At 39.2% G+C, this 12,953-nt stretch overlaps 1 protein-coding gene across 1 annotated transcript; it reads left to right on the forward strand.

The window, feature by feature from the left end:
- The first annotated feature begins 1,279 nt into the window (after nt 1-1,279).
- On the forward strand, nt 1,280-12,231 carry dedd (death effector domain containing). The gene is made up of 5 exons (XM_056385354.1): nt 1,280-1,558; nt 3,732-4,367; nt 6,516-6,620; nt 6,707-6,844; nt 8,326-12,231. The coding sequence occupies exons 2-5, from the start codon at nt 3,803-3,805 to the stop codon at nt 8,730-8,732; spliced, it is 1,215 nt and encodes a 404-aa protein (XP_056241329.1). The 5' UTR covers nt 1,280-1,558; nt 3,732-3,802; the 3' UTR covers nt 8,733-12,231.
- The last annotated feature ends 722 nt before the right edge of the window (nt 12,232-12,953 follow it).

Raw genomic sequence — 12,953 nt, forward strand, 5'->3', positions numbered from 1 at the left:
CTATGTATACACCGTCAGGGGCTCCAGAGCTGTAGCTGTAAAACAGCACCAGTATTGACATTTGATTTGATGTGTATGTGTCTGTGGGGAATAGGGGTGGGGGGAACTGGAACCAATCCCAGCTGACAAAAGGCGGGGTACAACTCACACAGGCTGCCAGTCGGTCTCAGGGCTGAAATATAGAGACAAACAACTATTCATGTTCAATTTCATACCTGTGAGCAATTTAGAGCCGCCTATTAGCCTGCATGTCTTTTGGCTCTGGGAACCCAGAGTACCAACACATGCACAAGGGGCCCCCAGTGTAGTACAAAGTTAAAAGATTGTAAAAGATCTAAAAAGTCCCCAATTAAAACACAGTTTGAGCAACACATGAATTTTAAAATCTCCAAGAATGATAACAGTCATATTTTAACATGGTCAATGACAATATTTCAGAAAACTGAAAAAAGGTATTTAAAGGAGAATTCCCCACAAGGTACTGTACTGTTTATAAGGTATCCCTATAAATTATAGCTACCCCACCGACACAACCAGAGAGCCTAGGAGTGCGTAAGTACAGTAAGCACAGACTAATTTCTGGGCCCTCTCTATTTACATGTCAGTGGCAAGGGTTCACTTTATGGCCAGATCCCACCCACACACAGTACTCAAGTCCCTGTGATGGCCAGTCAATGTATTTAACTCTGACCCACCTGGGTCCCCTAACTGTTAATCATGTATAAATGTCTGTTCACTTAAAGACAAATCATATAGTATTCATTTAAAACTAGCTTGATAATAATTGTTTTGGGCTAACTTACAAGTATCATTTACTAATTATTTGTTCTTTCTTTGAATTACTTAACAAGTGTTTCTTAATTTATCAACTAACTACTTATTAATCATTTACTAATTATTTGTTTTTGTTGATTTGTTAAATGATTTACTAAAAGTTTATTAATGATTTACAACACGTTTATTACATATTAACATGGGACTTATGCTACTAATCATCTACAAATGTATATCAATGTTTCGGGAATGATTAGTTCATCAATAACTAAGGGCTTATAAATTGCTTATGACTGAACGTTATTGTAAAGTGTTTCCCCATGCTTCCCCTCTTGTATATGATTTGGCTATTTGCTGTATATATGGGTTAAGAACGCGGTTCATTGGTTTTATGGGTTCACTCTCGTATAAGATTTTGTCCGTATGAGCCACCGTACTGAGCCTTCCTTTTCTGCAAGAAGTAACTTGATTAACCCGGAACTGAACTCCACTGTAACCTGGAAGTTCTTTCATTTTAGCTGAAGAACGAGAATTGTCTGCTTGTTTTTCCCATGGTGACTGTCTGTGGACTACAACAACTAAACAAACTCTTTTTTCTGACCTGAAGCCGTGCCGCCCATCAAGACACTGGAGGCACGCGCTGAACGTTGTAGTCGACTAAAACAATTAGACGTATCCTTGTTTTCTGTCCTGCTCAATTAGACACTGGGGAGGTAACTTAGCGTTAGCGGCCTACCGAACTTTGTTAGTGACGGGCTCGTCAGGAATATCCAAAAGGCAGAAGGTAATGTAAAGTTCTCATGAGATTATGGCATGTGTCTTGCTTTGACTGTCTGCTTTACTTGCTACTTTATGTACTCTAATTTGGATACCGTTAACGTGGACTGAAGCTAACGACGAGCAGTCACAACAAACCAAGACGCAGATCATGGTGATATGTGTGTTATTGTGCGCAGATTTACGGGACCGTAGCAAATTATTGGTTATTAAGTCGAAAATAACATAACACGGACCCTAGTCTAGTTACTCGTAATGACGTGTAGCGACCGAGCTTCTAAATCACCCTGCATCTGTTTTTCATTTCCAGATAACTATCGTTAGCTTTCTAGCTAACATCCGTTAGGTACCTAGCTAGTTGCTAGCTTGTCATCTGTCATGCTTAACATCTGGAAATTATAGAGTGTGTATTTGTTTGTTTATTTGGTTTATAGTAGAAACTGTCTTCCGTGACTTATTTAACTGGCAAAAGCGTTATTCCGAAAATTCGGCTCTTGTGTTTACATAGTCTCTGCTTTAGTTTGCTAAACTAGCCTTAGCTAGCGTTATAATTAAGTGTTGTCCAAACGGCCTCATGATGATAGCAGTGAGTCATAATAGTAATTCCTTGTATTTACAACTGTATTTTTTCACCGTGTCCGCTTAATGAACAATAGATTTAATATTTCTAAAGTCAGCTAAGCATTTCTTTCATGCCCTTTGATTCTTTTTGCTCTTCCGTAAAAACATGTGTATCCCCCGATTTGGTGTCAATCTGATTCTCAGCTTTTATTTTTATTTTATTTTATTTTATCGTTGCCTTTCTCGGACATTTGTGTTTGATTGTCAAGGCTCCCTTCCGTTCAAGAGTCCCAATAAGCAATGACAGTGTGACAGTGAGCCAGCACCCACAATACCAGGACTCTGAAATTGAATAAACTACATGGATTTTAACAATTGTATTATTTGCAGCTGTGCTTATCCAGACACAAGTCAGAATGCTTACTGAGATAAAGGCCATCGTCTGACTTACACACATACCAACTCACATTGGACCTCCCATTTCTTGTCAGATTTTCTTTAAAAGAATCATGTGAAAACTTATGTTCAATTCATGGGACCTTGCAAAAGTCCTACAGCTCTACTCCAAATACTTTCTTAGTTGGGATTTTTGAAGTTTGACCCTTTAGTTAAATGTCATAATATTATGAATCTTTATATGTGTTCAAATCCTCACCATTTGCTTATTTTTCACTGGATTGGGTTGAAATTTGTACTGATGAACATCTAACAAAACCCAGAGGAACTATTTAAGTTGAGAAGTGGAAGCTGTATTTTCCCAAAAAGTACTTCTGGTGATGCAAAGCTGTCAAATTAGAACATCCATTTCTCAACTTCAGTAATTCCTAGTCTGTTTGCAACTCAGCCAAAGTTTAAAGATCAACTTTTCCATTTTGTTGTCTTGTGATAGTTGGATAGCTTCTAAAAGGCTTTTCCAATAGATAATAACGTATCTATTGGAATAACTTCTAAATGTGATAGAACTATATTATTACTACACATAATCAAAATTTGGTTGAAAACTTTCACCATGCTGGTCACTTACAAACTGTTCACTTACCTGAGGTTAGAAGTCACAAGACTGATTCCCCCTGCAGTTTTACTGTAAGTTAAATATTTGACACTGCAGTGGATTTGAAAGAAAGTTATTGTTATAGAGGCATAATGTTCTGCCATATGAGTTAAATTTCATACTTAATTGACAAATTGAAAGTTTTTCATCACATTTATGCAAAGATCTCACATTTCCATGAAACAGTCAAGTTCATTAATTTGCAACATTACCCACTATGTCCTAATACACCCAGAAATATGACAGGTATGTACCCATAACTAAACATACACAGATACTCTAAAAGATCTCGGAATAGTCTGCCAGTTGACAAATTGTCATGGTATATATTATGATATTGCCCAGTGCTGGTCCAAACATTTGCCTGCTTCAACAAATACATGGCATTTGCTGTGTTATGTTGAGCTTTGGTTAATTTCTCTGAATGTTACATTTCATGATGGTATAATTATGATTTCTGACATTAGGAAGTTTGTCTTCACTGTAATAAGCTGTGATGGCCACTGATGGTAAACTCAGTCTGAAATGATTGTACATTTACATGTGATCCCCCACTCTCCATACTTAGCTCATCAGTTGGAGCAGAGACATCAGGAGTTGCAGGGATTCAAGCTTCCCTTATCATCATCGGGTCCTGAGATGACATCACAGCAACCTCAGCTCCCCAATGCTGTTATTCCTCCTCAGCTTGCACAGAACTCTTCTGCTCAGCAGGCACGGCCTCACATTCAGGCTAATCAGCTGCACACGAGTCATAGCAGTGCAACTGCTGGGCCTCTGGAACACAGAGCATTGACAGGCAGGCCAGGCTGCTCCGGTGTGTCAGCAGCCAGCGGGGAGGTGGCCAACAGGAACGTTTCTGCCTCCTGCACCAACTCCAGCTTATCCAGAAGAGATGGGGGTTTTGAACCGTGGCCTGAGGAAGCAGTGGACAACTCACATGGGCTATACTCACTCCACCGAATGTTTGACATAGTTGGAGCCCAGCTAACACATCGGGACGTCAGGGTACTGTCATTCCTATTTGTTGATGTGATTGACGAGTATGAGCGAGGTGGCATCAGGAGTGGAAGGGATTTCCTGCTGGCCCTAGAGCGCCAGGGTCGCTGTGATGAGACCAACTTCCGGCACGTTCTCCAGCTTCTAAGGATTATCACCCGCCACGACCTTTTGCCTTATGTCACACTCAGGAAACGACAGGCCGGTGAGTAATGCACTGTCTTCATTATACCCACACCAGGCGTTAAAAACATTTTCAAGAATTGATGGTTGGGTTTATATGTCTTAATGTTACTAATGTACAGTCAGATTTTTTTTAGATTGTTTTGCAGCATATGAATTGGAACAACTTCCTTGGCATGCTCCTTAATGAGCCTTGAGGCCAGAGCTGGCTCCAAGTGGTTACATTCAATTAAGGTCCAGAATGAGCACTATTCATGCCAACCACATTTTCAGATGGCAGTGTATGGTAAAAAGTTCAGCCACCCAGAATATACACATACCCACAGTGAACATAAAATCACTTGTAATATAGGGCTGTCCAGAAATCAGGATTTTCAATTGACTCAGAGTTAGCACTTCTAACGGATTTATCAAAACAGAGGGGTGGGGACAGGTTGTGTTTGTTGTATGAATTTTTCATGTGCTTGTGGTATTGGCTCAAGGTTTTTCTTAAATATTTTTTGCTCTATATAGACAATTTTTATTCAATAAATGTGACCTACAAATATGACAAATGTATTATTTTAATTATTTACTCTACTGCCCAGTCTTTGTCAGGTCAATTGCCCCGAACTTAACTCTGTCAGCCTCCGTGAGTTTCATGTTTTACCTATAAGTCTTTGTTCATCGTCAGAAAATAAATTTGTGCATCCTGCCCATTAGTACTGGATATCCCCACTGATCTCCCTGTTCAATTTAATTTTGGATGGCGAAGTCCAGAATCTGTTCATTTTGATTCTATTCAATTAGATTTGATTCTTGACGATTAGATTAGATACATCAGATAAGAGAGGGCTTGCAAGGCTCAGCCAGGAGTTTCATAATCCTGATAAATTTTAAAATCTGGAATGAGAAATTCCACTAATCACTGTCAATCTCAGCAACAGAGAATAGTGATGCCTTCTGATACATGAAGTATGGTAACTGGACTTTATAGGTTACCATTCTTCCCTTTTTCCTATGCAATTCTTGTTGTTTGTGTGGCCATAGCTTGACATTCTACTTCTTCCACTAGTCAGTTAGAGAAGCCAACCAGGTTATGGGGAATGGTTTTGTAGCTTGGGTAAATCTAGTTCATGCTCAACATGCTCAGTAGAGTGTTTTACCACCTTTAGAGGGTGACACGCATCGTCCCAATCCCATGACAGAATTAAAAAAAATCTGTGTCCTGTCCCATTTTGTTTGCATGTTCTGTGTTTTTTTTTTGTTTTTTTTATACTTGTGGTGGGTGGTGCGGTGTGTGATGTGCATGCAGAGACTCATGCAGTTTAAAGGGGGAGAGTGTCACCCAGGTTGTTTTCTGTAGCTACAGTTTACAGATATACCCTCAACGTCTCACATGCAGGCTATATGTAGATGCTAGCTGGTGGCTAGAAACCTCTAGTTTCTCCTCAGTTACTGCAGCACAGCAGCTCAGACAGATGTAGGCCAAAAATTATTTTGAAAAGAGTGAAATAAGGTGTTCCAATTTAAGATTTATTGGCTCTCCAATGAGCAGCCTCTCTGAATTTTGGTGGCTGCAGCATGCCGATGGGTTTTATGGGTCAGGGCTGGGGTCCAGTGGAGTACATCAATATCTAGCAAGCCTGTTAGAGGGTGGAGCATGTATGAAGTAGAAATGTACTGGATACTGGATGCAATTCCAGTTCTCAGATATGTGCATGGCCCTCTAACTGCAGGCCCAGCTGGCCCTCTTTTAGGTATATGTTGCTGAGTTCCAACGGGACAAGCGCAGTGTATCCGCAGGGGCTTTATAAAGGACTGCAGTGTGCAATCACAACCCCCTGTTGGCAGTGAGTGCAAAGATCCATCTCAGGGTGAGGCAGAGCCTAAAAGGGGTTAACCAGGAGTGAAGCACGTTAGAGGGCTATGCGCATAGTCATAGAACTGGAGTTACATCTAGTAACTACTACTTCTACTCCTCCGGGGTTAGGATCTTCTTCTATATGTTAACATAGTAAACATGTTGGTGTGCATTTGAATGAGGTGATTACTCATGTATCAACCCTGGCAGTGCACAAAAACTAACAGTTTAGACATTGTCTCTGCAATCTGTGAGATGTATCCACTGCTATGAAGATGATTAGCATTGCGATTAAAAATAACATCAGAAATCAACTGTTGTTTTCAGTGTGCCCAGACCCTGTTGACAAGTACTTGGAAGAGACATCAGTGCGCTACATTTCACCAAGAGGAACAGTGCAGAGCAAGGACAATGCACCTCACAGAAGAACAGGTTGGTGATTGTCTGTGTGTTCAAGGTATTTTTTAACACCACGACACAGAAGTTTGATTAATGTCTTAACTAATGTCACTGTTTAGGTCCTCAGCCAGTCATTTGCTGTTCCCCGTCGGGACCTCATGTTGGCCCTACCCGAACAAAGCCAGCTCCTCCTGTTCCGAACCGCAAACGGAAGAGAAGTCATTCCTCAGCTGACTGCAGAGAGAAACAAACATGTGGTAAAAGAAGCACGGCATAGAGAGGGAGCAGTGTTTTTGTCTAGTCTCAAAGAATAGGATAACAAAAAAAATTGCGCAGTCCAGTGATATTCATTTGTTATGTTTTCCTAGGTTGTTCCTGGTTTGAGAACGATCCAGGAACAACCTAAGAACACACTTACATACTGTTAACTAAGTGAGACACATGCTTGTGTTTACATGCCTTAAGCCTTTTCCAGGTAAGCTGACTTTCTAAACAGCATTTTATTGAGAAATCCAGTTTTAGTAATCAAGGTAAGGAAATAACCTGATTTCCCCAGATAGATTTCTCCTAGAGAAATCTGATTTCTCTGCAAAGTATACATGAAACAAAGTCCAAGCAGGACAAGGACTTCAGACAGAGAGAGCTTCTCTAAGTAAATTGGTTACTTAAATGAATCAACTGAGCGATCGTGACCATTTAAGTTACTGTACTGCACTACCTAGAGTTTCAGACTAAATTTGTTGGCAAGTATAATGGTGTTCAAGCAACCTGACCCAATTCAGAACTGGAGCTTCACCAACCCAAGGCAACTGAAAAACCAAGACCATTGACCAGTAATGCTATATATTACTATATAGCTATATAGCTATATTACTATACTGGATGCTTGTATGCTTGGCCAGGCTCAGACATCATTTGTCAGTGCATAGTGCCAGGATGTGATCCACTCCCCTACAGCACCAACAATGTGTAACACTAGTTAACATTAGCTTAGCAATGGAGTTCACTAAAATGAACAAAAAACTGTCTCCCAGCACAATCAAACACAAACTCCATGTAAGCACAGTGACAGATATTGGTAAGGGACTAGACCTAGCTAACAAGTTGATAACATTATTATTCTTCAGAAATCTTATTTAAAAAAAACACAAGTCAAATTATAGTCTCGCAAAACCAGACCTCGCTCTCACCTACATATGGAGTGTGAGCACATATAGTACATGAGCAATAGGATGCTGACTGCAGTTCACTTAATGGCCACCAGTGTCATTAATAACAATGATTTTACCGTCACAGTCATTGCCAGGTGTGAAAGTTTCTCTTAAGCTCTCATTTTATTATTTAGTGAACTTTTTAAGTCACTCTAAGCAACTTAAGTCACTGCAGTAACATTATTAATCCTCAAGGATATCTGAAAGTGTGTGCTACTCTACCCATTTGTATGATTCATTGCAACTTACCCCTCCATCTAATGGCAGGCACTTTGCCTTTGAGTGTAAACATTGTTGTTTGCATGTCAGATAGTAGAAACTAGTTCATCTTAAGCATATCCTGGCTTTGAGTCTTCAGGTTTGTACTGATGCCAGGTAATTGTCTAAGATCATGTTGGCTTATGGCCATTACTCAGCTTTGGTGGAGGTGTTCACATTTCAAATGTAAACTGTTAGTGTTGTTTGTTTTACTTTTTTCCAGCCCTAATATTCGCTCTCAGTTGACCCTTGTTGTTCTCTCCTCACAGATATCCGCCTCCGGGTTCGTGCTGAATACTGCCAACATGAGTCTGCACTTCAGGGCAACGTATTCTCCAACAAACAAGAGGCAGTGGAGCGACAGTTCGAGCGCTTCAACCAGGCCAACACTATCCTCAAATCCCGAGACTTGGGCTCCATCATCTGTGACATCAAGTTCTCAGAGCTCACCTATTTGGATGCCTTCTGGAGGGACTACATCAATGGATCATTGCTAGAGGCCCTAAAAGGGGTCTTTATCACAGATTCCCTAAAACAGGCTGTGGGCCACGAGGCCATAAAACTGTTGGTCAACGTTGACGAGGAGGACTACCAGGCTGGGCGACGCAAACTGCTCTGTAATTTGGTCACAGGTGGCGGGAGCCCACCAGGAGGTAGCAAAGACTCTGTATCTTAGACACGCTCTCAAGGTGGTAGCATACGGGAGAAACGTTGCTGTGCCTCCCCCACAGAGTGAGATGTGGTTGTGTCATTTGAGGTGCCTGAAGTATGTGTCTGAGGGAACTAAGGACTTCCAGCCACCCCACCGATTCCTTGAGAGAGAGAGCTAAGTTCATAGGATATCTACTTGGCACCCCTAAGCGTAGCATGCAAAGTGATTGGGAACTATGTTAGCAAAAAGAAGTAGGCGATGCATACAGGTTGGCATTATTTTTGAATCCTAAGCTGTTCATTTTCTTCAAGGAGGAGAACACTGATCTCGTATGTGCATTGACTCTAACTAATTTCTTGTTTCTGGTGTGTTAGCTCATTGAAACATTTGTTAACTCTTATACTCTTCACTCCTGTTCAAAAGTGGAGTTATTTTAAATACAGGAAACATGCTTAACGCTGATGAGTTACTCCCAGTGGGAGTTGTACCTTATTGTCAAACTGATTCATCTTTTTTCCAGGTTTTTTGGTGTACATTACAGATTGATTGGATTAACCCAACGAGAGAGTGTTCTGTATGTTACTGAGTCATTCACTGATGTTTTGGATTTGTAAATCAGTGCCAGTTTCATTGTCAGCCTGTACCGTTGGACCTCTGCTCACTTACCCTCTCACTCATGCTCAGTTGTGATATAACTTTATTTTCAATTTGAAATGTCATTCAATAACAAATCAGCAGCAAGTGAAAATCATAGCCAATATGTGTAAAGTCATTTCAGATGTGCAGATAGTAGGATACCTGCAGTTTGAGGTGAGCTTTGTACTTTGTCCTGTCTTTGTAGAGTTAAAGATATTTCACCCAGTTACAGTTGAACTCACACTTTAAGTCCTGAGCAGTCTTCTCTGTGGATATATAATGTCTTCTGGTGGGTCAGGATGTAATTGAGTCCACATGCACAGGTGTTGAAATCACCTCACCCAGTAGCTCGAGGGCCTGTTGGACATGTTGGAGAAGTGAAAGGTGTCTTCAGTGGCACCCCTCTCCGTCAGGAGGTGTGGCATCTCCACAAGCAGCTGCAAACTGAACTGGGGGATTTTTTTTATTAAAGATTTGAAACAGAACAGAGGACCAACATAATAGTAAGATTTATTGCATGTTGATCCTCAACAATTTAGTGCGTAGATCTTGAACAATGATATTCTTCTAGTGGCACACCACTATTATAGTGCAGCCTGAAATGCCAATTAACCAAAATGGGAATTTATATTAATTTCTCTTTGGTGTCCATGGAATGAAATGGATCAACAGGAGAAATTAGGTTTGGTGGGTCCTTGCGACAAGTACGTGTTGACAGTATTACTGATTTATAGCTTTCATTTCATGCGGTCATAAAATACACTCGGTGGTCACTTCATTAACCTCATTAGGCACACTTATATAATTCTAGCAAGGAACGCAGAACAGCCCAAAAGCCCAAAACAAGGTGTTGGAGACTAGAGAGACTGATTCATGTTGACATGATAGCCTCACACTAGCTGTAGATTTTGTGGCTGCTCAATCATGCTACAAATCTCCTATCCCCCCTGAAATTACAGGAGCTGTACTCTCAATTAAACTCTGTCAGTATTGGACAATCCTGCAAAATCCTGATCCTGCGGTCATTGACAACATCCTTCAAATTCTTCCTTTCCACAATATCTGAGCATGGCAATTACTGTATGGTTATGGTTCAAGAAATAGTTCCTCAATTGGCGATGAACATTTGCTTTCAATGTAAATTGTGACACAATTGTGGACACATTCGTAGAAATACTGGGCTGCAGTGGACGCTGCTATCATGGCGGTGCTATAGTCATGAATTTTCAAATTTCCCATATGTGGTTTTAATGAAATGTGATTACTGGTTGTCCAGAACTGGTTATAACTGAAAGCAAACTTAAAGTACCTTTGTTCGGAAATGTTTAATATCAGTGATAAATATCAAAGATGAAGTATTAGCATAATGCTATTTTATGATGAGATTATTATGATTTTGTTACAAAAGTAGATTAAAGAGTGAATGTCATTTTAATAAGAATTGCCATTTGAAATGCCTCTGATCCTAATATTTGACATGTTTCTGTTACTCGGTGCAAACAGCCAAAAAAAGACACGCAGGCTCATATTCAATAGCAACAAATGTGTACTTTCTCAACAAAATATGATTTTGACACAATTCTTCACTGTCCATAACTTTACATTTCTGACATCCTTGATATCTTACTAGCTTCATTACAAATGTGCATCTGTCTTTTTGCCAAATCTTTGTAATCCGACTTTGTCTCTGATTTTAAAATGTAATTGAACTTTTTTGTCCAGTTTTTCATCAGTTTGTTAACTGGTGGACTGCTTTCATGTTCCCTATTAAAAGTTCAGTGTATGTATTTACCAAATATATAAAGAAGCCCTATCTTATATTTGCTGTCATACCATCCATGGGTACATATGAGAACATGCAAGTCATGATTGACTGGCCACTATTACTCTGAGTTATACAGAGTAGGCCTTCATTTTATATTTTTACCCCAGTGGAATTTCATAAGGTTGCAAGTTAGTATCTATTATATAGGTTGGTGTCTGTTATGTTGATTGTATGTTATGTTAGTTGTTAAATGCAGCTGTGTTTTAAGCAAAATTGCATGTAACCCGTTATGATCTCCAGAAGTCTCATAGAAACTCACAGTGCTAACATTTTGTAAATAACTTTATTCGATGTCTGATTTTCTTACTTTAATTTTGCATTTCTTTCAGAAAATCAGTAAGTACGACTGTTAATAAATGAAATGGATGGGTTTTTGTTCAAGTCCCACTCCTGATTATTTTTTTTATGTCACATTACTCATATAAAAACAAATCTTTTTGGTGGGAAACAGTGTACATTTAAACAAACAGCTTCCTGACAGATCTACTTCTTATTGTGGGTTACACCCCCACATTTCAGAAATTTGGCCTGAGCCTTATCCTGCTGTGACACGCAAACCCTGTGTCTGTTCTCATCTTGGAAAACATTTCTAACTGTGTGAGAGGTCCTGGGTGCATCTAATTTCTCTTCTACATGTATCCTCATTCCCTGTACTTCCTTCCTTCTCCACAGGTCGTCAGATTCACAACCTGAGGAAGACATACAAGGAAGGAAAAATCCAGGCGTCACATTCTGTCTGACAAACGAGGCAAAACAAGTTTATTTGTGCCATGAATGTTCTTGCAGAGACTTGAATGTAATGTATGTCAGTGTGAACCATACTCCTTGCTTTCATCACATACGCTAAATGAAATGACAAAAGATTTGGTGGTTAGTCCTGTTGACTTGTTTACCAATAAAAGTGAACTTTGACGTGTTTCTATTTGCCATGGGTACTCTGCAGTCAGTTAATTTATTGATGATTAAACTGAGCTTTGACTAACCACTGCTACAGCAGGTCTGCTGTCAGTCAGTATGATCCAACTTTGTACAAAATAGATTAAACAAATTTATGAAAATATACTGACGAGTGCTGTGATCTTGTTGACCTTGGTGGTGTTTTCAAACGTAGTTTTGTTTACTACAATTGTTGATTTACTCATTAATCCGAGCTTAGTTACTGCTGCAGCAAATGTATCTGCAGGGCATTCACCGTAATTCAACTTTGATCAAGACACATTAATTTACATTTACATCACATAACTGATTTAACATCCAAAGCGACTTAGAAGGAAAAGGAGTATAGTATATGATAGTAAAAATTCATATTATTGTAAATAATAAAAAAAGTATTAGTATAATAAAGCATAAAAATGTCAAAAAACGTCAAAATGTAGTAAAGCATAGGAACGTGATAGGGTATTAAAGCATAAATACGTTGGAAAACAAAAGTACTGTAATGCACAAAAACGTCAAGAGAAGATGTGGTATACTAAGGCATAAGAATGTCAAAAAAAGTAATTCTATATTAAGGCATAAAAACGTCATAGTATAGTAAGCCATAAAAGTCTTAAAAACAAAATAGTATAGTAAGGCATAAAAAGTCATAAAAAGGTCATAATATAATAAGGCATAGTGTCATAGTATAGCATTACATAAAAAGTCATAGTATATCATGGCATAAAAAGTAAAAATAAAGTCATAAAAAAGTAATAGTATATTAAGGCATAAAAAGTCATAAAAAATTCATAGTATAGTAAAGCATAAAAAGTCATAAAAAAGTCATAGTATAGTAAAGCATAAAA

The sequence above is a fragment of the Seriola aureovittata genome, chromosome 9 (genome assembly GCF_021018895.1).
Source record: "Seriola aureovittata isolate HTS-2021-v1 ecotype China chromosome 9, ASM2101889v1, whole genome shotgun sequence".
NCBI lineage: Eukaryota > Metazoa > Chordata > Actinopteri > Carangiformes > Carangidae > Seriola > Seriola aureovittata.

What these genes read in the sequence shown, in the direction of transcription:
- dedd (XM_056385354.1), top strand. Translation starts at nt 3,803, where the DNA reads ATGACATCACAGCAACCTCAGCTCCCCAATGCTGTTATTCCTCCTCAG. An exon ending in ACTCAGGAAACGACAGGCCG is followed by an intron (nt 4,368 to 6,515) that starts GTGAGTAATGCA and finishes TGTTGTTTTCAG; the next exon opens with TGTGCCCAGACCCTGTTGAC. An exon ending in TGCACCTCACAGAAGAACAG is followed by an intron (nt 6,621 to 6,706) that starts GTTGGTGATTGT and finishes GTCACTGTTTAG; the next exon opens with GTCCTCAGCCAGTCATTTGC.